This window comes from Peromyscus leucopus, chromosome 10 (assembly GCF_004664715.2).
Source record: "Peromyscus leucopus breed LL Stock chromosome 10, UCI_PerLeu_2.1, whole genome shotgun sequence".
Lineage (NCBI taxonomy): Eukaryota > Metazoa > Chordata > Mammalia > Rodentia > Cricetidae > Peromyscus > Peromyscus leucopus.
The window spans coordinates 13,257,744-13,282,237 of record NC_051071.1 but is presented as its reverse complement, the minus strand read 5'-3'; the positions used below and the strand labels follow the sequence as shown (position 1 = coordinate 13,282,237).

The 24,494-nt window shown below is 40.8% G+C and overlaps 1 protein-coding gene across 6 annotated transcripts in view; it reads left to right on the top strand.

Annotated features, from left to right (window-relative positions):
- The window catches only part of LOC114697940 (WD repeat containing planar cell polarity effector), a 302,933-nt gene that overhangs the window by 275,129 nt on the left and 3,310 nt on the right, over positions 1-24,494 (top strand). For 5 of the 6 annotated variants that reach the window (XR_003735273.2, XM_028876333.2, XM_028876330.2 and 2 more), the window contains 2 exons: positions 19,567-19,646; positions 20,894-20,922. Coding sequence is in view for 4 of the 6 variants with exons in the window: in XM_028876333.2 (XP_028732166.1) it covers positions 19,567-19,646; positions 20,894-20,922 (109 nt within the window). In the remaining 2 variants the exon portion in view is untranslated. Of the gene's footprint in view, positions 1-19,566; positions 19,647-20,893; positions 20,924-24,494 lie in introns of those variants that run through there. The other variant, XR_005092299.1, reaches the window with a different exon arrangement.

Genomic DNA, 24,494 nt, shown 5'->3' with positions numbered 1-24,494 from the left:
ATCATCTTTTCTATTCCTTGTCCCAGTGCCCTCGAACCATGCTGTTTGGCCTTTTGTTTATATGTACGTGGGTGGCTTGCTCATGTGTGTGGGTATGTGGATGTGTTTGTGGAAGCCAGTGGTCAGTCTCAGATGTCATCCTTGCAAGCCACCTGCCTTTGTTTCGTTGAGATAGTATCTCTTAGTATGAGTTTCATTGATTAGGCTAGGCTGGTCAACCAACAATCTACACAGATCAGCTTGTCTCCACCTCTCCAGGGCTGGAACTGCAAGCATACCCAGCTTTTCTACATGGTTCTGGGAATTGAACTCAGGACCTTACTCTTGCACAGAAAGAGCTTTACCAATTAAGCTCTCTCTCCAGCCCCTGTACTGATTTTATAACATAACTTGAAATCAGACCTAATACCTCTAGCATTGCTTTGACTATCTAAAGTCTTTTGCACTTCCAAATAAAATTTCAGATTTTTCTCCTATTTCTATGAAGAATGGTGTTAGGTTTTTATTTGTTTATTTTTTGTAAGACAGTCATTTTTACAATGTTGATTCTTCCAATCTATGAACATGAGAAATTTTTTCATCTGCTAGTGTGTTCTTCAATTTCTCTCAAGTGTATTAACACTTTCATTACAGAGGTTTTCATTCCCTTGATTAGGTTCATTCCAAGGAAAGAGAGAGAGAGAGAGAGAGAGAGAGGAGAGAGGAGAGAGGAGAGAGAGAGAACTGTGAATTGGATTGTTTTCCTGACTGATTTCCTCCTCACCATGTTTGTTATGGTGTACAGGAGGGCTCCTTCATTTTCTATGTCACTTTTGTGTCTTGTTTCTTTGTTGAAAGTGTTTATCATCCAGGCCCTCCTGGATTTTTTAGTTCCTATTATTTGCTGTTCAATGTGACTTGGTGTTTTTCTCCACGTACTTTGTTCTGTGTATTCGTATTTTAAATAGAATATGACATTGTGCGGTTCTTTTCTGATCTTGGCTGTTTGTGTTCTCAATGCTTTCTCTGCCTGGACTGGATGGAATCTCCGTAAGTCTGGGAAGTTTCTGCTTTGATTTTTTTTTTAAGTTTTCTATGCCTTTAGAATGAAATTTTTCTTTATGTCCAAGAATCTTAGATTTGGTGTTTTCATGGTGTCTCATGTATCTTGGAAGTAGCCATTGTCCTTCTTCCTTGATTCTGTCTCCAAGCTCAATATGCTGCCCCTTCTCTGACCATTCCACTGGGAAGACTTATTTTAATTTTCTTGTATTTCACTTTGGTTTTTTGTTTCAGAATCCACACCCCTTCATCCCTTTACTAAATTCTTCTCTCATGTCACGTATTGAGACTGTCTTATTTCATTCAGCTGTTGTGTCTTCTGAAAATTCTTTCAGAGGTTTGTGTCTTCTTTGATTTTCTTGAACTATTTTATACTCGTTCTTTTGTGGTAGGTTTGTTTGTCTGTCTGGGATTCAATTCACTCACTGGAGGTCATCACTGTGAGTTAGTAACTTTGGAGGAGTTATGTTGCTCTGGGTTTTATGTTACTTGTGTTTTCACATCAGAACTAGCACATCTAGATTTAGGTGGTTGCTTAAATTTAATTTAAAAAAAAATACATTTTCACTTATTTCTTTGAGATGAGACTTATTCTGTTCAAGGAGACATTTGCACTGCTCAGGAGAGACTAGGTTGTGAAGGACTGCTGTGTTGTTGTTTTTTCTGCTAGACTGTAGTGAGGGGCCAGGCTCCCCCCCCATTATCTCCTTCCAGTTAGAATTGTCTGCAGCCCCAGTGCTAGCAAAGGGTAGGCCCACAGACACGTAGAGCAACAGTGAATGACAACCACTTCTAAGTGCCCGTGTTTTAGGAAGGGGCACTTAGAGCAGCATGTGCCCTAGGATGTTAGTTACTGTGGGTAGGAGTGGAAAGGAAGACTATCTCAAGATAAGCTGTGGTCAGTCCTGGGTTAATAGGAAGATGTGTGTAGAAGATGAAGGGCTGCAAGGGAAGGCAGTAATGACGTACGTAACCAGCTCTTGGGGAACTGAGCTAGAGATCCTGCAGACCTGGCCAGACTGTGTTCTTTGGTGGAAACAAATGGAAAAGGAACGGGCAGACAGGGAAGAGTGGACAGGGCAACAGAGCTGGCCCCTGAATTGACATGAATATAAAGAATACAAAGAGTAAATATGGCCGGTAGAGAGCTGGTACAGAGTACCATAGCAGGCCAGTCTGTCTGTCACTTTGCTGGACTGATTCTTCTAGTGTCTGAGAGCTGCATCCCTGGCCCTCAGAGGTCTTTTATCCAGGGCTCTCCTGTTCTTACCTCCAGGCCTTCCTTTGGTAGACTGGGTTACACAGTGACCTGGCCAGTAGGCAGTGCGGCAAAGATGAAGTCTCCCTCTGATGCTGGTCACACCGCTGGCCTGGCCTGGAGGCATCCGGGTGCTGCTCTGCACCCCCCCTCAACCTTTGTGTTACCTGCTGAGCTTCCTGGAGAGGTGTGGAAGAGTCCCTGCAGCTTTGGGCTCAGATCCAGTTGCTACCCCTATCAGTGCAGACACAAAGACCTTTGTCATACAGTCTGGCAGAATTCTGCTGGTCCAGATCAGTGTGTCCTCACTCCCATGTCCCCTTCCTTGAGTTTCCTCTTATAGTTCACAGAGCTGCTTCCACAGGCTGTATGTAGCTCTGCTACTTCAGCAGGGTCTTTTTGAAATGACGTTCCACACTATTGCAGGCCCAGAGAAAACAGTTTTCCGTTTGCTAATGCTGCTCTCTGCCCCTTATCTAGATTCCTTTTCTCTGCTCTTTACAAAGGGACCATGCAGATTTCTAGTCTCCAGCGCTCCCAAAAACCAAGCTAGGCCCATAAGGATGGACCCGGGTCTGTGAAGTTTTGTTTTCTATTGCTACTGCAGTAGAAATCATCCACCTCTGTTATCTCTTAATCAATTTTCTCTGGATTACTCCATGAAGACTGGGAGACTATACTTGGGTGCCAGCCACCATTTTCCTTTGTAAATAAAGTTTTATTGGACCACAGCCACATACATTCATTGTAGTGACAGTGTTTGTGCTTCAACACAGAGCTGAGTAGTTGCAATGGTGAACGCATACTCTACAAATCTAAAGCGTTTACATCGGACCCACTCGGAGAAAGCTTGCTGGCGCTAACTCTCCCATTAACTGCTTTAAGCTTCATTCTGCCCTGTGACTTATTTTAGTTTGATTCCACATTTTGTTTTCTCACCTTTTAGAATTTTTGAGTCAGGAATGCTTCATTTATTCTTTTATTGATAAAAATGATTAATGAATTCTTTTTTAAACATGTATTTGAACATGTAGTGTTTTATTATAATTACTTTTAGAAATTCCATATTGGACTTCCTCTTTCTCTTAAAAATAATTGTTTAAAAAGTTTTGAAGTTTCTTGGAAGATGGCATATAATACACTGAGCAGGTCTGCAAAAATTTCCTGGGCAAAGTTAAATAATAGCTATTGGAAGAGATGGCTGATGGGAAAATCTCGATTCAATAGCAAAATAAAATAAGAGTTTTTACAAAGCAGAACAGGAAAAGTTGAGGATCTAGTCCAGAGGGACTAGAGAGTTTTCCCTTCCCAGTTAGAGGAACACCAGAACTAGAGTATAAGACAGAGAGCCACAGAAAGTCCACATTGTACCCTGGACCCTCTATAGTAGATATTTTAAATGACACTTATTGTGGCGGGGGACAAAGGGAGGTAAATGTTGTACCATAGTGGCAGAGGGAGAGGAGATGATGGGGAAACCTCCCAGTTCTCTCATCCTCCTGCCTAGCCTTCCTAAGTGCTGGAATCAGAGGCTGGGGTTGAACCCAGGAAGACTAGCGTTGAACTAGGAACACTATCAACTGAGCTATATTCCCAGTTCAGGCAGCCATTTAGGTTTTTAGTTATTTGACGTATATGAGTGTTTTGCCTGCATGTATATGCCTTGTACCCACACAGACCAGAAGAGGAAGTTGGGTCTTGGAACAGGAGTTACAGAAGGTTATAAGCCACAATGTGGGTGCTGGGAAACAAGTGCTAAGGCAAGAAGCAGCTTGTGCTCTTAAGGGCTAAGCCATCTCTTTAGATATCCTGGAAATCATTTTAAAAAAAAAAAAGACTCCTGCTGGACTCAGCTTGTGGCTCCAGACCTTCCATTAACCACATTCTGTGGCAACCCAGAGCAGTTGTCATGGGACTATATGCTAAAAGCTGGCAGGCAGAATTCCTCTAGAATATGAAAAAGAAAATTTTCATCAGAACTGCATGGTGTGTGAGGGGGAAACCTGGTTGGAGCAGAGCCTGTATGGAATCTGGATACAGTTTCCAAGAGTGTGCCCTGGACATAGGGAGGGGGTGCGGCCAACGTTTCAACCTGCACCCTGAGAACAGGACCCAGGAAGAAGTGCCCACTGACAGGGTCAGCCCCTGTGACCCAGCCTTCAGAGGGTGTCCCAGGGAAGTCCTGGTATCTAATCTGGGGAGGAACTGACTGTCACAGCTGGAAGCAGCAGCGGTGGAGAGCCCGTCCATTGTACCCTTGCAGCCCTCTCCCGAGTCTTCATTCACCTCACCCAAGGCCGTTATTTCAGGCCCATCTACCCTGCTCCGCCCTTGTCCTCACCCCTTTCCCTTCCTCTCTCTACTGTTCCCTTTTAATTTTCCATCCGATAGACTTCTCCAAAGCATGTTCTCTGACCTGGTGTGGGGCTCTCTGAATCTCAGGCTGCTAGGAGCTGGGGTTGCTTGGTGAGTTTATTCCTTTACCTCTTCATCTTGCCTCCCTCTCTGTGTCTGTTGTTTGCCTCTGACAATGTAATGTTAGTCAGTAGCCTTAGCTCTCGCCTTCTCCCTCAGCATGCTTATTCCCAGGATAACTAATATGTGAACACAGTGTTGTCAGTGACCTCTTACTTCAATGACTGGAAAGCAAAGCTGGTATCTCTCTGTCACATTTTCACACTGTGCCTACTCTCTGAATATTACTGGGATAGATTTCCCCAATAAAAAGGCACAAGCTAGCAGATTAGATCAAAAAGCAGAATCATCCAGGCATGGTAACAAACACCCTCAATCCCAGCAAAGGGAGGTAGAGCTCTGTGAGTTTGAGGCAGCCTAGTCTACCTAGCAAGTTCCAGGCCAGCCAGGGCTGCACAGTGAGACCCTGCCTGAAAAAGCATAGATTCTGTTGTTTTGGGTTTTTTCTCTTGTTGCCTCCAAGAAATCACCAAAGCCAGACACAGCCTTATGGTGGGAGCACAGAGAGAGGAATTCCAAACAGAATCTTAAGGTGGGGTCGAGGAAGATGGATTCCAAACAGAACCTTAAGGTGGGGTCGAGGAAGATGGATTCCAAACAGAACCTTAAGGTGGGGTCGAGGAATTCCAAGCAAGTGGAATGAGAAAACAAATAGGTGTCACAATAACTAAAAAACTCAACTTTGAACCAAAGTCAGTCAGACTGAATAAAGTCACTTAAACTGAGTTAGGGCATAATCCATCAAGGTGATATTATGACTAAAGAGACATGCATAGACACACCCAATTCCATTCAACTATTAAGTATGGTGACATGTTAGCCGGACACAGGAAGAACAGGTGGCTTCAGTACTGTATTCTCATCAATATTTTCTTTTATTCTATATGACCACAATGAAATAAAAAGAGAAATAAAAAAAGAAAGATTATGGAGCATACATACAAATTCATGGAGATTGAGAAACACTGAATAATGAATGGGTTTCATAGTAGAAAAAATTAAAATACTCTTGAATCTAATGAAAGTGAAAATATATACAAAACTCTGTTGATACAATGAAAAGAGTCCAGAGAAATGTAATCTTTTTTTATTATTTTATAATTTAATTTAATTTTATGTATCAGCCATGGATTCCCCTGTCCTCCCTTCTCCCACCCCGACCCCTCACCCAACCCCTGTCTCCTCCAGGGCAAGGACTCCCCTAGGGATTCAGCTCAACCTGGTAGATTCCCTCAAGACAGGTCCAGTCCCCTCCTCCCTTCACCCAGGCTGAGCAAAGTGTCCCTGCATAAGCCCCAGGCTCCAAACAGCCAGCTCATGCACTCAGACAGGTCTTGGTCCTACTGCCTGGGGGCCTCCCAAACAGTTCAAGTAATAGACTGTCTCTCTTATCCAGAGGGCCTGATCCAGTTGGGGGCTCCTCAGCTATTGGTTCATATCATGTGTTTCCACTAGTTTGGCTATTTGTCTCTGTGCTTTTTCCAATCATGGTCTCAACAATCCTTGCTCATACAATCTCTCCTCTTTCTCGCCGATTGGACTCCCAGAGCTCCACCTGGGGCCTGGCGGTGGATCTCTGCATCTGCTTCCATCAGTCATTGGATGAGAGGAGAAATGTAATCTTGGATTACATGTTTACATTAAAAAATCAGGCCAGGTGGTGGCACACACCTTTAATCCCGGCACTCAGGAGACAGAGGCAGGTGGATCTCTGTGAGTTCCAGGCCAGCCTGGTCTACAGAATGGGTTCCAGGATAGCTAGGGCTGCACAGTGAAACTATATCTTGAGAGGGGATAAAAGGGAAAAAAATCAAAGCAATCTAAATAAATAACCAAATGATGAACCTTAGGGTCTTGGAAAAACAAAAACAAGTTAGGCAATGGAATGAAAGAACATGTACATAAAAACGGACACAAAAACAAAATCCCACAAAAATACCAGTACAACAAAGAGTTGATTCTTTGAAAAAATATAGCTAAAGTAGCCAAGAAAGCTACAATCCAAATTAAGAAAATTAGAGATGAAAATAGAGAGGTTACAATAGATACCAATAAAATTCAGAAAATAAGAGGAAGTGGAAAATTATAAAGAAATGAATGAATTTGTAGAAACGTAGGACTTATCAAGAAAAAAATATGAAATAAATATCTTAAGCAGATTCATTATAATCAATGAGGTTGAAGCAGCAATATGAAAATGTTCAGGCCCAGAAAGGTTCGCTGCTGGATTCCAGCAGACCACCGGGGAACTAGCACCAGTGTTTTCCCCCAAAGGACTCTGGGAAATACAGAAGGAAGGCATGTGCTCAGACTCTACACACCAGTGATAGTGGTCACAAAAGCAGAAAAAGACAATAAAACAAAGGAAACTCTAGGCCAAGCTCCCTCCTGCACACAGGTCAAAACTTGTCAAAATGATGCACACAGACAGACTCTGGAGAGCGTCAGAAGGAGCCCGCAAGCCAGCTCAGTGGGGCATAGTTGCTGCTTGAAGAGAGGGCCAGCTGCACTTCCTGTCACCTGCACGGCAGCTCACAACCGCTAGTTCCGGGCATTCTCACACCCTTTTTTGGCCTCCACCAGCGCACTTACATAATGCATGTAAAACACTGTACACATAAAAATAATTAAAAAAAAAAAAAAAAAGAATACACCGAGTGATAATTGAGAGCTGGGGTGCAGCTTGGTCTTTGCTTAGCGTGCGTCGAAACCTCGGCTTGATCCCCAGCACTGCGTACAGCAGTTGTGGTGGGCGAGCACTTGGGGAGGTACAGACAGGAAGGTCAGAAGGTCAAGGTCACCCTCAGCTGTACAGTGAGTCTGGGCTCTATGAAACCTTGCCTGGAGAAAAGAAGTGAAACTCTTTAAAATAGAGAAAAGAGCACCGCTGAGACCGCTGAATGGGGAAAAGCACTCTGGGAGGCCTGATGGTCTAAGTTTGATCCACAGGGCCCACGTGGTAGAAGACGAGGATCAGCTGCCCCAAGTTGTCCCCTGACTTCCTCATGCACAGCGTGGCATGTTCGTACACACACACACACACACACACACACACACACACACACACACACACACCATAAATAAACAATTTGAGACATTCACCACAAATTAGCTTCATTCCAGTATTCCAGTGGCAGTCCAACATACACATTAGGAAACACACTACATCACATAAACAGACTCAAGAACACAAAGAAGTCATATTATCTCAAAAGATACAGAGAAGACTTGACAAAATTCAAACTCCTTTCATGAAAAATTGCTGAAGCCACCAAGAATAAAAGACACAGGTCTTAGCATCCAGGCTCCATACCATGGAGATGGCCGACATCACACTTAACAGGGAAACCAGGGACCTATCCACTGATGCGTGGATACTTACTGACCAGTATGTAATCTCTACTCAAAGTTCTGCCTTAAACCCAGGGAATGGTACCACCCACATCAGACAACATAATCAAGACAGCCCCCCTCAGATCTGCCCACAGCCCAACTTTCTCTTAAAGTTGGAACAAACCAATCCATCATTTGAGACTCTGTCCCTAGGTGATTCCAGGTGTCAAGTTGGCAATTAAAACTAGCCAGCACAATGGCTTTCTCTAGGAGTCCCAGAATGCCATCAACTCTAGGAGTCCCAGCATGCCATCAAGTAAGCATTAGCCATACAACTTCATGAGAAGCTTCCAGATGAACGCAGTTACATATAAATGAGTTTCTTTTTTTTAATTGGCCATTATGTGAATTGACTACACCTTGTGAGACTTTTGTACTTTGTGTGTGTGTGAGACAGGGTCCCTGCTGCCCCTGAACTCACTATTTAGGCCAGGCTTGGCCTCAGACTCACAGAGGTCCACCAGCCTCTGGGATTAAAGCTGTGTGCCAGCCATGCCCAGGTATTTTTATAGTTTTATGTGTATGGATGTTTCACCTGAATGTACGTCTGTGTATCACATATGTAGTACCTGCAGAAGCCTGAAGCGCCATTGGATCACTGAGACTGGAGTTATAGATGGTTTTAAATGCTGAGCTGCTGCCGCCGCGGGGGTGCTAGGGATCAAACCCAGGTCCTCTAGAGTAGCAGCCAGTGCTACGAAGCCATCTCTCCGGCCCTGAGACTCTTATACTTTCAATAATAGCATTCAAATAGTTATTTTTCTGATTGACTGAGACTTTAGTCATGACATATCATTATTCAAGTTATTGTTTTTTTTATATTATGACTTGGCCACTAAAACATAGTCACATAACTGGAAGCGCAGTGTAGAAGGAGGCACTGTGGGGTGGAAGGCAGCATGGGACAGGACTGATGGACTAATGGACTGATGGACTGATGAGGTAACTCCCTTCGTGCTGGTGCTGTCCTCAGAAAATTTATCTACCCTGATTTTTACACTCAGAAATTCAGTTTATTGCTGGTTAATTTATTTGTTTATTATAGCTGAAATCTAAGAAATTTCAAATGAAATGCTACCAAATTAAAAGTTAAATTTGTCCTTATTGATTTTTATTGACTCATATCTATGCAAGTTTCCTTAAAGTTGGAACAAACAAAAATGCCCATTTATTCAGGATCTACTGTGCCTGGAAACAATGTAAGTGAGGGGAATGGCAGTGTTTACAAAACAGAGAAATTGTCAACAGAATGTCTGCCAATGGACTTACCGGGAAAATTACAGCCTATAATTCATGAAGATTGGCTCAGAACAAACTGTCCCTGCCAACAGCGAACCTGACAATTATCCTGTTGTCTAATTTGGCTCAGCCTAAGGTGACCTTGTTTGCCCATCTCAGTCTCAGTTCTTGCTAACTTGGCATGCAAGGGGAACATATGGCATATGTCTACAAAGTCCATTTTTACATCTTTAACCAAAATAAATGTAGACTATGTTGAGCGTTTCCTGTAACTGAGCTCGTAAGTATATTAGACAGACCTGGTTACATTCATTGTCTGCCCACTAGATACTTTATAGGTGCTGCCTATAAAACTAGAAATTCTCGGGAGATATATTTTTTCTAAGTTTGGAATATGACTGAAGCTAGCCAATTTTAAACATGTTCCCAAAAATATAGTCAATCACAAGCCCTTTTTTAAAAAATGAAAATATGTCATCAATTCATTGCAACCAAAAGATATTTACAGATTTTGACTGAATCTAAGGCCGCGATTTTTAAAGCTGTACAAGATACTGTGAGAAGCCCAGTGTGGTGATGGCATCTGTAAACCAACACCTGGGAGACAGAGGCCTGAGGATGACTCAAGACTAAGGCCAGGCAGGTGGCTCAGAGTAAGATGCCTGCCATCAAGTGTACAGCCTGATTCAGTCCCTGGGACCCGCAGGCTGGAAGGAGGGACACGGAGTTGTCCCTGACTTCCCATACACACCTTGGCTCAAGTACACATGCACATACACACAAATAAGTGAATGCAATCATCATTTTTAAGTAAAAAAATTATGTAAGAAAGAAAGTGGAAATTGGGGAACAAAACTAAGAGTATTTCTGTTTTTCCTTCCAGCTTAATCGGGCATATTTTTTAAAATTCTTTTTCTGACGCACTAAAGTTTATTATGAAAGGGAAGTTACTCTTTGTGGCTTTAATATCTCTCAAGAAGCACTGAGGAAATTAGATTTTTATTCCCATCATAGCTTAAGGTTAGACTTCTGGGGAGAGACTATAGAAAGTTGAAAACAACCTCAGGAAGATGGATAGTTCTGTCTGTATACCTTAAAGTTTAAAGTAGAGTGTGTGGTTTTGCTCTTTCCTGTATAGCTAACAACTGAACAAGAGTCCTGAAATGGCACACATATGTATGTGTTGTGTGTATTTTGCATATATGTATCCGGCAAACTGCCTGAAGGGACCAGTAACAGAGATAGCCTGTCACTGTCATGTAATACTTTTCCTTACAGGCCATCCCTGTTGCCTGTTGGTCGATGGTAGACAGGCTTTGTGTGTTCCTTATCAGACACACTGTGCACACGAGATGAGGAGAGAACGCTTCCTCTCCACAGATGTCCCCAACAGCTGGTGATCCGTGTCTGGGCCTAAGACTGACCCCTCCCTGGCCTTCCCTGCTATAAAGTGCCCATCAGCTTCTTCTAAGCTCTCGTTTTGCAATCATTGGGCAACTTTTCTTAGATATTATTTTATCAGAGATTGTGAGATGGTGACTTTCTAATTGTCATCCCTCTCATATCTGTAACTTAGACTGCATGACAAGAATGTTCTTATCAAACTAAGTCACCCGAGAGGCAGGGTCAATGTTAGGGGTTCCTTTTGGTTACACCAGCTATTGCCTCTCCAGCATGACCACTACTGGGGAGACTAGATGGGGAGGATTTCAATTCTGTTCTTCTGTTCTAGTGATGAATTTTTGAAAATCAGTGTAATATTTTGAAAAAGTCATTTTAGTGGCATTATCAAAAGCTTAAAAATGTGATGGCTTTAAATTTCACTTTTGTAATTTCTAAGTAGAAATGTCCATCACTTTGTTAGCATAAAAGTGAACAACCAAAGTCTCTCTTTGGAAATTTTCAGAATAAATATGATATATCCCAAAACTATATACTATATGGCCACTTAAGATCCAGGTGAGATGGAGTAAATATACTCCATGTTGGCTCTCCTTAAAAATTCCAGACAGGATACATTGGAACAGTTATATGAGAATCCCAAAATGTGAATAGTGGCAGGTGGATTTATAAAAAAAAAAAAAAAACAGAATTTAAATATTTCTAAACCTATGTGAGTTTACATAAAAAGTTGTTACATCTACCACCAGAATGTATATTGCTTTTAAATTCACATAAACATTCAATAAGACAGAGCACATCTGATGTCATAGGCAAACTGAAAAAATACACAGTATGTTCGGTATATTGATTGTAATGGAATTAAATTGAGGACAAATAAGAGAAAGAGATAGACAAAATCTGCAAACATTTACAGATTTAAAAACATAATTTTAGATAATCTGATAATTAGAGACACACTATACAGAGTTGTAGGGCATATGCCTTAAATCATGTATTGTAAAAAATGTTATTCTGTTAGAGGCACATATAAAAAAATGTCTTTTATCAACAAACTGAGTTTCCACAATGAAAACACAAATAGAAAAGGAAATTAAACTAGAGGCAAGTGTAAGTAAGGAGGTGATGATAATAAAAGCTTGCATCAAGCTAAGCGGTTACTGTCTGTCTGAAATCCCAGCACTGAGGGAGCCCAAGGCAGGAGGATAGCCAGTTCAAGCTGTGCAGTGTAAGAATCTGTCCAAAAACAAAATAAAAGTTTTGAAAAAGGTATGTCCAGACACAGATAGTATCATTTGTGGATTCTACCTAGCATTTTGTAAAAACAAAAACAAAACCCATTATTTATATACAATCTTTCAAAAACTACAAGACAAAGAAACCTATCCTAACTTGCCTGCGGGGTTGCAATCTCTCATAGCTCTAGGCAGAGATCAGCAACAGCAGGTTAATAGTACAGGTGAAGCATTGCTTATTCAAAAATCCAAACTCTTAAAATATTCCCAGATCCAAAAAAATTTAGTGCCAAATTTGGCAGATTTCACAGCTGGCCTTATATGACAGGGCACAGTCAAAACACATGCATCCATGCAGACACATTCTCTTCCAGGGCCCCTCAACACCACACTGGGAGGGGACCCAGGGAGGCTCCCTGTGCCCTCCTTTCTCTCCCTCATTGTGGTCTCCCTAGGCTTGTCCTAGACCTGCCCTGCTGCTCACCTCTACCCCTCCTCCCAGCCGATCTCCATACCCTTGGGACCAACTGCCACATGTGGTGCAGGCCCAAATCACCCCCAGTTTACCTCCTCTACCCTCCTCAGCTGTCCCTACTAGCCTGTCTATAATCATTTTGGATTCTCTGCCAATCACTCCCTACCAGGGACCCCATACTCACCACACAGTGCAGGGACCCAGGACCCCCCAAGTCCTGAGGAAGCCTAAGCACCTCCTCTTAACCTGTTCCCATTTTTTAGGGATTGACCTCTGACCCCAGGCCAGCTTTCTTCTACCTTGGTCTAGTCTGAGGCAGCATAGATTCTTACATTAGACAAATAGCCAAAAAAGAAGTCCACATGCCTAGGTCTCATCATAAAGACATAAACAATATGAAGACAGTATACTCCAACTCCCAAAATCCGCCAGCTCTATATAATATTTCTCCTGTGAGAACTACCTAGATGAACCCCAGAACACAGAACTCCAAAAACAATTATAAATTTATGTAGCAGGCTTTCTTTTAGACCACCAACCAGCTCCCACATAAAGACACAGAAACTTAATATTAGTTATGAATGCTCAGCCTTACTTAGGCTTGTTTCTTGCTAGCTCTTATAACTTATTTTAACCTGTTTCTCTTCATCTGCATTTTGCCTTAGGGCTTTTTACCTTTCTTTCATTCTGTATGTCCTACTTTCTTGCTTCCTCCTTGTCTGGCCCTGACATCTCCATCTTTGTCTCCTTGATTTTCTCTTCTCTCTACTCCTCTTGAGCCTAGATCCCTCCTCCTACTTATTCTCTCTGGCAGCCAGCCCCACCTATTGATAACTCCACTGCTTAGCTATTGGTCATTCAGCTTTTTATTAGACCAATCAGGTGTCTTAGGTAGGCAAGGTGCAACATCAACACATCTTTACACAATTAAACAAATGCAGCTTAAACAAATGTAACACATAGTTACATACATAGTTAAAGTAATATTCTGCAATGTAAACATATGTAATACATCTTTATATGGTTAAAGTAATATTACACAACAAATTTCATCAAAGAATTTAAGAAATATAAAGGAGATAAAAATCAAATGATTCTATTTACTTAAAAAGAACAGTAGTGTTTTTTTTCCTGAGTGGTACCCAGATAAACACAGATCTATAGCTGAATTTTATTCATTTAGTGATCAAGAAAATCCAAAATTTAAAAAACCAAATTCAATAAAGAAATATAAAGTTATTGGAAGCAGTTAACATGGAACTGAGAAACACAGTGATACAATTTTAAAAACCTCAGGAGAAGCCTTACAAGTAGACTGAATCAGGTAGAAGACAGTATCTGGACTTGAAGATAAAGAAGAAGATTAGACCACACATGCAGAGAATATGAAAATTTTTAAATACAGAAAAAGAACATGTGGGGACAGCATGAAAAGATCAAAACTTTGAATAGTGGCGTAGATGAGGGAGAAGTATCCCAGGTCAAAGATATGGATGAGATCTTCAGTAATATCATAGAAGACAATTTCCCCAAATTAAGGCAAAACACACCCATAAATATAAAAGCACAAAGAACACCAAATAAGCAAAACCAAGAAAAGAAACTCCCCTCGGCATAGAATACTAAAAATACAGAACAAAGAATGAGTATTGAAAGCTGCAAGAGAAAAACGCAAGTCACATATAAAGGAAAACTGGTCTTAACCACTGATTTCTCGATGGAAACTTTGAAAGCCAGGTGGAGTGATGCACTCCAAGTCATACAGGACCACAGCTGCCAACCTAGATTACTGCACCCTGCAAAGATCTGCCAGAGTTGATGGAGAAAGACTTCCTATGACACAGATAGGCTAAAATTCCTTTCCACCAAAGAGAGGAAGTAAGCACAGCTGAGAACTCTGGAAAGAAAACAAATAAGGCTATAATTACTGGAACACAACAACAAAACAAACAACAGAATGACTACAATCAACACACTTCTGGATAATGATTATACATATTAATGGTTTCAACTCTCCCATCAGAAGACACAGGCTAGCACAATGGATTAAGAAATAAAATCCATCTTTCTGATGCTGACAAGAAACTCACCTTAACTTTAAAATAGACACCACACATGGGACTGATCTAGGCCCTCTGCATATGTTACAGTTGTGTAGCTTGGTCTTCTTGTGGGACTCCTAACAGTGGGAACAGGGGCTGTCTCTGACTTGTTGCCTGCTTTTGGGATCCATTTCTCCTACTGGATTGCCTCTTCCAGTCTTAATAGGAAAGGAGGTGCCTAGTCTCACTGCAACTTGATAGACCATAGCTGGCTGATATCCATGGAAGTACTGCCCTTGTCTGAAGAGAAATGGAGGAGGAATGGATTGGGAGATGGGAGGGACTGGGAGGAGAAACTGCAAGTGGGATGTAGAATAAGTAAACAAGCAAAAGTGGACACCACCTTAGAGTGAAAGGATGGAAAAAAACTACTGCAGTAAAATGAGACCAGAAAGCAAACAGACATTGCTTTCCTAACAATCTGACAAAAATAAACTTCAAACAAAAACTAATCAAAAGAGATAAAGGACACTCAGTCCTAATCAAGGGAACAAGAAATCAAAAAGACCTTAGAAGTCCTAAGCATGTCTGCACCAAACTGCTGCACCCAAGTCTATTTGAAAGGTATGGCTGACATTAAAGATGTAGATTACCACCAACCCAATGATAGTAGGTGACTTCAATACACCATTTCCTCCAGTAGACAGGTCATCCGGAAAAAAACAAAACAACAACAACAAAACAAAAACAAAAATAGAAACATCAGAATTAACTGACATCAGACATCAAAAAGACTTAACAAATATCTACAGAATATCCCACCCAAACACCAAACACTATAAATTCTATTCAGGAGACCATGGAACCATCTCTAAAATAAACCACATCCTAGAACACAAAAACCTTAACAGAAAAATAGACCATGATTGACCATAATGCAGTAAAACTTAAAATCAATAGCAAACAAATCTCTAGTAAGTACACAAACTCATGGAGATTGACCAACTCATTGAATAATGAATGGGTCAAGAAGAATCAAGACAGTGTTTTTTTTTTGTTTTTTGTTTTTTTTAATCCTGGAAATAACAGAAATTTAAATGCAACATAACAAAAACTTTGCAATATATTTAAAAAGTCCTGTGTGGGAAATTTATAACTCTTAAGAACCTTCATTAAAAAATCAGAAAGAGCACAAATAAATTGTTTTTGATACAACTCAAGAATTTGGAAAAACAAGAACAAATCAAACCCAGTAAACAGCAAAAGATAATAAAAATAAGAGGAGAAATTAATGAAATAGAAACAAACAATTCAAATAATCAACAAATGTAAGAGCTGGTTCTTTGAGGAAATAAACAAGAATGACAGATCCTTGGCTCAACTAACCAGAACAGAGCCACTCTCCCTGATGAACATATGTGATGGCTAGTTTTTATGTCAGTTGACACAAGGCCAAAGTCATTTGGAAGGAGAGAGCCTCAGCTGAGAGAGTACCCACAAGATCGGCCTGTTGTGCATTTCCTTGATTGATGATTGATAGAGCAGGGCCCAGCTCACTGTAGACAGTGCCATCCCTCAGCCCATGGTCCTGGATGCCATAAAAAAAGGGGATTTGGATCATGGTGTTTTATCACAGCAATAAAATTAGCAACTAAGACATCTAGATGCAGAAATCCTCAATAAAATATTTGCAAACCATGTACAGGCACATATCAAAAGATCATGACCAAGTTGGCTTTATCACAGAGATTCAGGGATGGTTCAAAATAAATAAGTCAATAAATATAAGAAATTATACAAATAGACTTAATTGATGCAGAAAAAGCATTTGACGTAATCCAACACTTTATGATAAAGGCCCTAAAGGGAGTAGGACTGGAGGGAGCCTACTCCAACACAATAAAGCCTGTATATGGTATATGACAGACACAGCCACTATTATCCTAAGTGGAGAAAAACACAAAGCGAGCCTATTAAAAGTCTGGAATGAGACAGGATTGTCCAGTATCCCATTTCTTTTCAATATAGTGCTTGAAGCACAAACTATAGCAATAACACAAGGGAATTAAAGAGCTACAAATACAAAAAGAAGGCAGACTACCCATTTGCAGATGATAGGCTGTTATCCCCAAGAGATCCCTACAGTTCCACCAGAAAACTGGGAACAACCAACTGTAGCTAGAGTTTTCCTGCCTGGCCCACAGTCAGGGCAAATCTCTCTCACCCACCAGTCCCACAGCCGCTCAGACCCAACCAAGTAAACACAGAGACTTATATTGCTTCAAACTGTATGCCGTGGCAGGCTTCTTGCTAACTGTTCTTATAGCTTAAATTAATCCATTTCCATAAATCTATACCTTGCCATGTGGCTCGTGGCTTACCGGCATCTTTACATGCTGCTTGTCCTGGTGGCGGCTGACAGTGACTCCTTCTGCCTTCTTGTTCTTTCTTTTCTCCTCTCTGTTAGTCCCGCCTATACTTCCTGCCTAGCCACTGGCCAATCAGTGTTTTATTTATTGACCAATCAGAGCAATACATTTGCCATACAGAACATCCCACAGCAACTAACAATTTCAGCAATGTAGCAATGTACATTAGAAGAAACTGTAGCTTTTCTATACACAAACACGCTGAGAAAGAGATGGTAGACACACTGCTATTCACACCAGCCTCAAAGGAAAAAAATATGTAGGGATAAACCTAACCAAGAAGGTGCAAGACCTCTACAATGAAAATCTTAAATCTCTGAAGAAAGATATTGAGGAAGGCACTAGACGATGGAAAGACCTATGAGCATGGGTTGGTAGAATTAATATTGTAAAAATGACCATTCCACCAAAAGCCATTTGAAGACTCAATGTAAGCACAATCAAAATGTCTATCTCATTCTCACAAAAATAGAAAGAAAAAAAGCCTAAAATTTACTTGGAACCAGATAGGACCTGGGATAGCCAAAGCAGTCTTGAGAAAAGAAAAATATGGGAGTGATTACCATTCCAGATTTTAAGATGTATTACAGAGCCATAGTAATAAAAAAAAATGGTACTGGCACCAAAGACATGTAGACCACTGAATCAAAAGAAAAGACTCGGGCATGAGTGCATGTGACTACAGGTGTCTGATATTTGGTTGAGATACAAAACATGCACTAGAGAAAAGGCAGCATCTTCAACAAAAGGTGCTGGGAAACGTGAGTGTGCACTTGCAGAAGAATGAAATTAGACCTGTTATCCATCACCTTGTACAAAACTCACTGCAACAGGCTGAGGACCTCAATGTGAAACTGAAGCACTGAGACCACCAGAAGAAAACAGACAGTACCCTGTGAGATATAGTTACAGGAAAGGATTTTCTGAATAGGACTCCATTTGTCCAGAAATCAAGGCCAACAATTGACAAGTAGGGCCTCATAAAACTAAAAGGCTTCTTCACGGCAAAGGAAACAATCAATTATTTGAGGAGAATGGGAGAGAATCTTTGCTGGTTATTCATCTGATAGAGGAGTAATATCCAGAATATACAAAGAACTAAAAAACAGAGTCAAAAAACAAACAACACATTTAAACAGTGGGCTATGGATCTGAACAGAGAGCTCTCAAATGAAGTCACAAAAATGGCCAATGAATACCTCAAATACTCTTCATCATCCTTAGCACTTAGGGAAAGGCAAACCTAAATAACCGAGACTTCATCTTACACCAGTCAGAGCATCTAAGACCAACAAAACAACTAACTAACAAATGCTGGAGGAACAGGTGGGGGAAAGGGAAACTTCATTTACTGTTGGTGGAAATGCAAATTGGTGCAGCCATTCAGAAAATCAATATGGAGAATCACAAAAAAATTAAAATAAATCTACCATACAACCGAGCTCTAACACTCCTTGACAAATGCCTGAAGGACTTGACATCCTACCCATTCACTGTGGCTCTATTCACAATATCTACAGAATGTAAACAACAAAAATGTCCTTCAGCTAACAAATGGATAATGAAGATGTGGTACATATACATAATAGAATACTATTCAGTTGTAGAGAAAAATGAAATCATGATATTTGCAGGCAAATGGAAAAGATCATGTTCAGTGATATAATCAAGACTAGGAAAGACAAAAACCACATGTCCTCTCTCGTCTGTGGTTCCTAGCTCCAAGTCTTCAGATGTGAGTATATAGCCCAGAGTAATTAGCAGAAGCCGGGAAAGTAAAAAACCATGGCGGGTGAGCCCTAGAGAAGGGAAGAGCAGGGATACAAGTGACATAAATACTTAATTGCGGGATAACTGAAAGTGGCTTTCCACCGTAAAGGATGAACTCATGTCATTTACAAGAAAATGGCACAGCATAATCTTCAGTGAAAAAGCCAGACTCAGAAAGGCAAATATTTCATGTGGAACTTAGATTTTAAAACAAAAACCAAATATGAAAGTACGGGGGGGGGGGCTGCCTGTAAGGAGGGAAAGGTCTGTAAGAGGGAGGAAGGCCAAGAGAACAGAACTGGGGTTGAATATTTCCAATATACAAAAAAATAAGAGCTAGTGTGTACTTCAGGGTTAGAATGTTTCCTGGGAAGCATTGGATCCTGGCCTTCATTCCAGAACTGCCAAAATAGCTCATTAAAAATAAGATTGGGGCTGGCTGTGTGGCATATGCCTTTAATCCCAACAGAGGCAGGTAGATCTCTTGTGTTCAAGACCAGCCAGCCTGGTCTACAGAGTGAGTTGTAGGCCAGTCAGGGCCACACAGTGAGATCTTGTTAAAATAATAATAATATTTTAGAAAATAAAGATACTTTCTTTTTAACATAATGATATTAAAGTGATATAATTGCTGAAAGGTTTCAAGGAAATTTTGTAAATTTATGTTTTTAAATATTCAGAAGCTTGAAAATATTTCATATGTTCACTATACTGAGCACTAGAGTATAGAATTCTTTCTGTAACATACCTACCCTTATATTTTTCTTTCTGAATCCCTTTTTCCTCTTAAAAACCTTCCACTCGGCAGACAGGCAATGGAGAGAAGGAGTGAGCAGGAGGGGAACCCCCACCCTGACTCTTCGGTGATCACCGCCTCAGATGCAGAAGGTAATGGAAGGCGGGTCCTACAGAGGACAACAGGAAGCGTGGTCATTTCAGGAGTTTCTGTACACTAATGAGGAGAAACCCTAAGCCTTTCTAGTGAGTGGAAGACAGCTGGGGGCTGATAGAATAGAAAACGATGAATTATCTGATGAAAAAAAAGATAGCCCTTAATGATTGTTTGAATAAATACAGGTACATGTGAGGGCCTGTTAAAATGTTGGTTGTAATTTAGTAGGTCTAGAATAGGACCCTTGAGTCCATGTTTCTAGCAAACTCTCATGTGACATATATGTGGTAAGCCTGGAGCTTACACTCAAGTAGTCTCACTCTCAGAATCTCTGGGAAGGTGATTTTGCTCTTGTCCAATTTAGCAGCAAAGCAGTGTACATATGTACACAATAAATATGTAAAAAAAGCAACCACGTAAGAGACTCCCTAAAAGAGGTACCAGGATGGTGGTGGTGCATGCCTTTAATCCCAGCACTTGGGAGGTAGAGGCAGGTGGATCTCTGAGTTCAAGGCCGGCCTGGTCTACAGGGTGAGTTCCAGGATAGCCAGGGCTACACAGAGAAACCCTGTCTCAGAAAAAAAAAAAAAAAAGAGTGACAGTCACTGGCAGCCAGCGTGGCCAGCTGAACAGCCCTTGGAAAGCAGCCGCATTTCAACATGCAGAGTAAATGGTGTAAAGAGTGAAGAGGCAGAGTGTGGCATGCCAGTGTTCTGTGTCCTCTCACCACCCTCCAGAGAGAACTCCAGCTTGACTCACCCACTCTGTCTCTTGCTCCACTCCACGCTGCAATAGGCAGGCAGGCAGAACTGAGTGCCTTGAGGAAAGGGGATCTGTGCAGGTCACAGGTCAAGAGGACAGAGTGTAAGATCTGGGAACCTCAGGAGCAGCGTTGTGTCTCTAAAAAGGTCTGTCAAGAGCTCTGGCATGTCAGTGAAACTTACCTGCCTTGCTGTGAAGATAGCACTGTAAGAAAAGAATAAGGTGGGCAGGCAGATTTCTGTGAGTTCAAGGCCAGCCTATCTACATAGTGAGTTCCAGGACAGCCATCTGGGTGTCCTCCACTTAAATGAGTGTGGACATTGAAAGTCTTCTGAGTCGAGAGAGCTGAACATTCTCTTGTAATTGGCAATCTTAGACTAGTTAAAATATGGCTATTATTTTCTCTAGTGTTTTTGCCATTTTAATTTATTTGTGATGATTTATTAGATTCTCAGTCATTCATACTGTGATCTCATTTTAGGAGGACTGAAAGAAGACTACAGGGGACAGGTAAAGTATCTGTGGGAAACTCTGCAACCGACTTAACTCTGCATGCTGTCTGTTGGCCTACGTTAACCAGCCTACATTAACAGCTTCTAGATAACTATTTAGCTGTTTATTTTTAGTAGAGCTCCCTCTGAAGTCATCAACAGTCGAAAATTAATAGGCTGGGAGCCAAGTAATACAGCAGCAATCTGTATCTGGGTTTCTATGTATGTCTGTGCATATCACTCCTTTACTAGTAGATGGCTGGAATTATTCAGAAGACTTAAAAAGACTTAGTAGAGGAAATTTATCTAATACCTTTCACTTCATATAATTTTATGAGAAGTGCATATAAAATATCATTTCTGGAAAGTGATCCTATGCCCCCCCTCTGTATTCTGTCTTTGACATCCTAAATTGATCAACTCCAAAAAAAAAAAAAAGTCCTGTGAGAAAAAAAAAAAAACTCATATAGTATTGTGAATCGTCCACAAAAGGCCATGTGAACTGGTTCATTGTAAGGCATCATTATGAATGATGGCTACGGTAATGGCATCAATTTGGACAAATCCTTTTCATCTCTGTAAGTCTGGAGTTCATTTGTAAAACAGATACGAGTTCACATGGCCCATAGGATTGCCATGAAATTATTTTCTGAATGAGTGTGGTAGAAGTTTGTTAATTGTATGTAACTGTCCTAATAATAGTTACTATCAACATCATTACTTCAGTCTACTTTTTTGCACTTTTTGTTGTTAGTCTCTGTTTTTAATTTTTAAATTCGCTCTGTAGCCCAGGGTCAGTGGAACTCACTTTGTACCCCAGACTGGCCTCAACCTCAGGGCAATCCTCATTCCTCATCTTCCAAGGACTTTGATTACAAAGACTAGATCTACTTGGTTCAACCAACCTCTTTATAGTCATATCTTTATTGACATTTTTTAAATCTGGATTTAGTTAGGAGGAAAGCCGTCTATATGCCAATGAATATGCATGACTAGTCTACATCCAATTTGCTAAAACTTAGAGAAACTGATAAATTTTATTTATATATTTAAAATATTGCTTTGCAATTTCTCTTAGAAATGGAGCTTTACATTTGTTTATTTTGTGTGTAGGGGTATGGACAACATGCATGTGCCACAGTTTGCATGTGGAGGTCAGAGGGCAATTTGTGAGGTTGCTGTCTCATTAATTGTGCAGATCCAGGGATCAAACTCAGGCCATCAGACTGGACAGTGTGTGCCTTTACTCACTAAACCATCTAGCTCCATCTATTTATATATATATTGTGTATGTGTTTGACTAGAGTTTATTTGTGGTTTGTAAACACATTTTCACTTGAGTACACTGTATACTTCGACCATATTTATTCCCTTATTTTCTCCTCTCCCCTCCAACTAGTTCTCTCCCCAGTCTTCTACTTCCATGTCATATATAACACATAACTATGAATATACATATTATGTTTACAAATATACATCTAGATATGATTTAGAACAGGGTTATTTGTCGATGATCTCCTGTTCCATCCATTTCCCTACTAATTACATAACTTCATTCTTTTTATGGCTTACTAAAGCTCCATTGTGTATGTATAGCACACTGTAATTGGATGTTTCTCTTCTGCCTGCCTGTTCCCAAATACCTGGCAGCTGCTTCCCAAATAATTGACTCAGGCTTAATATTACTTGTAAATGCTCAGCCAATAGCTCAGTCGTATTACTAACTAGCTCTTACGTTTTAAATTAACCCATATTCCTTATTTATGCTCTGTCACATGGCAGTACCTTTATTAGCATGGCACGTTCATCTCCTGCTCCCTCTGCATCTGGCTGGTGACTCTTCTCTCTACCCTTCTCCTTCCCATCATCCTTAGCTTGGCCGCGCCACCTGTACTTCTTGCCTGGCTACTGGCTAATCATCGTTTTATTAAACCAATTTGAGTGACAAATCTTTATAGTGTACAAGAGGATTATTCCACAGCAACACATTTTCATTATCTGTTTATCTGTGAATGAACACTCAGCTGGTTGCCTAACTTGACTATTCTAAATAGTGTTTCAATTAACATGCATATTTTCTTGTAACATAGCAGATTATATTCTTTTACTGCAATGAAATGCCTAAGGCTATGTACTTTATAAAGAATATATTTAAGCTACAGTATGGAAGCTGAAAGTACAAGCTTGGACAGTCCCATCAGTTCAGCATCTGGGCAGGGCTTCATGAACACAGCATCTCAATGGCAGGAGTGTATGTGGAGAAGACAGACCAGAGAGATCGGGGTTGGGCTTGTTCCTTTACAGCAGTCCACTCTGCAAGTGCAGCATAAGCTCCTGTGGAGAGCAGGCCTCCAGTGGCTTATCACCTTCATTGAGCCTCACTCTTAAAAGGTCCTCCAACGTGCTAATGCTTTTGTTAATCATCCTTTAGGGGACAAACCACTTCCAAACCACAGGAATAACGATTTTTTCCACATTTTTATCACCTCTTTTCTAACTTCATTTGAATATATCCAACAAAACAACAAAATTGGAGTCATCATCACATTTTCCAGGTGCTTCTCATGGCTGACTCCAGTCTGAGTGTTTTGGTAAAGATGTAGCTTGCATGGGTGCTCCCTGTGCAAGGCTGCTTTAGCACCACGGAAATAACTGGGACTTAGCAGTTCCCATAGTCGCCAGCTGGGAGGGAATAAAGCTGGACACTACAACAGTGCAGCTCCAGACAGGTTTCTCAACCTTGACATTTTTGCCATTTTGAGCCAAACCACTCTCCACTGGTTAATAAAAATAAATAAAAGTAGGACCTGAAAATAGAAGGATTGCTGGATACCAGGAAGGATATGCAGAGCAGAAGGAAGGTGGATGGACATGATGGACTCAGTATTCATGCATGCATATCCTACAGTGAGTTCCATTAGTTTATGCAATTGATATGTAAGACTAATTACACTGTTTCAAATGGTAGGAATTTTGAATTGTTTTCCTCCCTAGCAAGCTGGTTTCTAGTACAGGAAGCTTATAAAAAGCAGGGGAAAAAATGATGCTTTTGTTTATAGTGTTTACAGCAGGGGTTATCAAACACTTCCATGAAGGGCCAGGGAGAAAATATTTAGGCTTTATAGACTACGATGTTGTTATGGCTGCTTTACTCTGATGTCATACAAAAAACAGCCTAAGTCTACTCTTAATTGAGAGTCCTTGTGTCCCAATAAAATCATCATTAAAAACATGGATTTCATGCAGTTGTTGTAAAATATGCTTTGATATTTTTACAAGCCATTTTGAAGTGCAAAAAGTCTTTTGTGGGGGAACTTGGATATCTATCTTTTTGACTTGCAGGCCTTAAAATGATGGAAGATAGAGTGGATGCATATCATTAGCCATAAATTTGCTGAATCCAGTTTCAGAGAAATGAGGCAGGAGGACTGCCATGAGTTTAAAGCCACCATGGGCTACATAGTAGGACAGGTCTCAAAATCAAGTGAATCTTTAAAGAGCTTGTAGCTTGGCTGGAAAGATGGTTCAATGGGTTAAGACACTTGTCACCCAGCCCAAGACCAGTCCCTGGGACTCACATAGTAGAAGGAG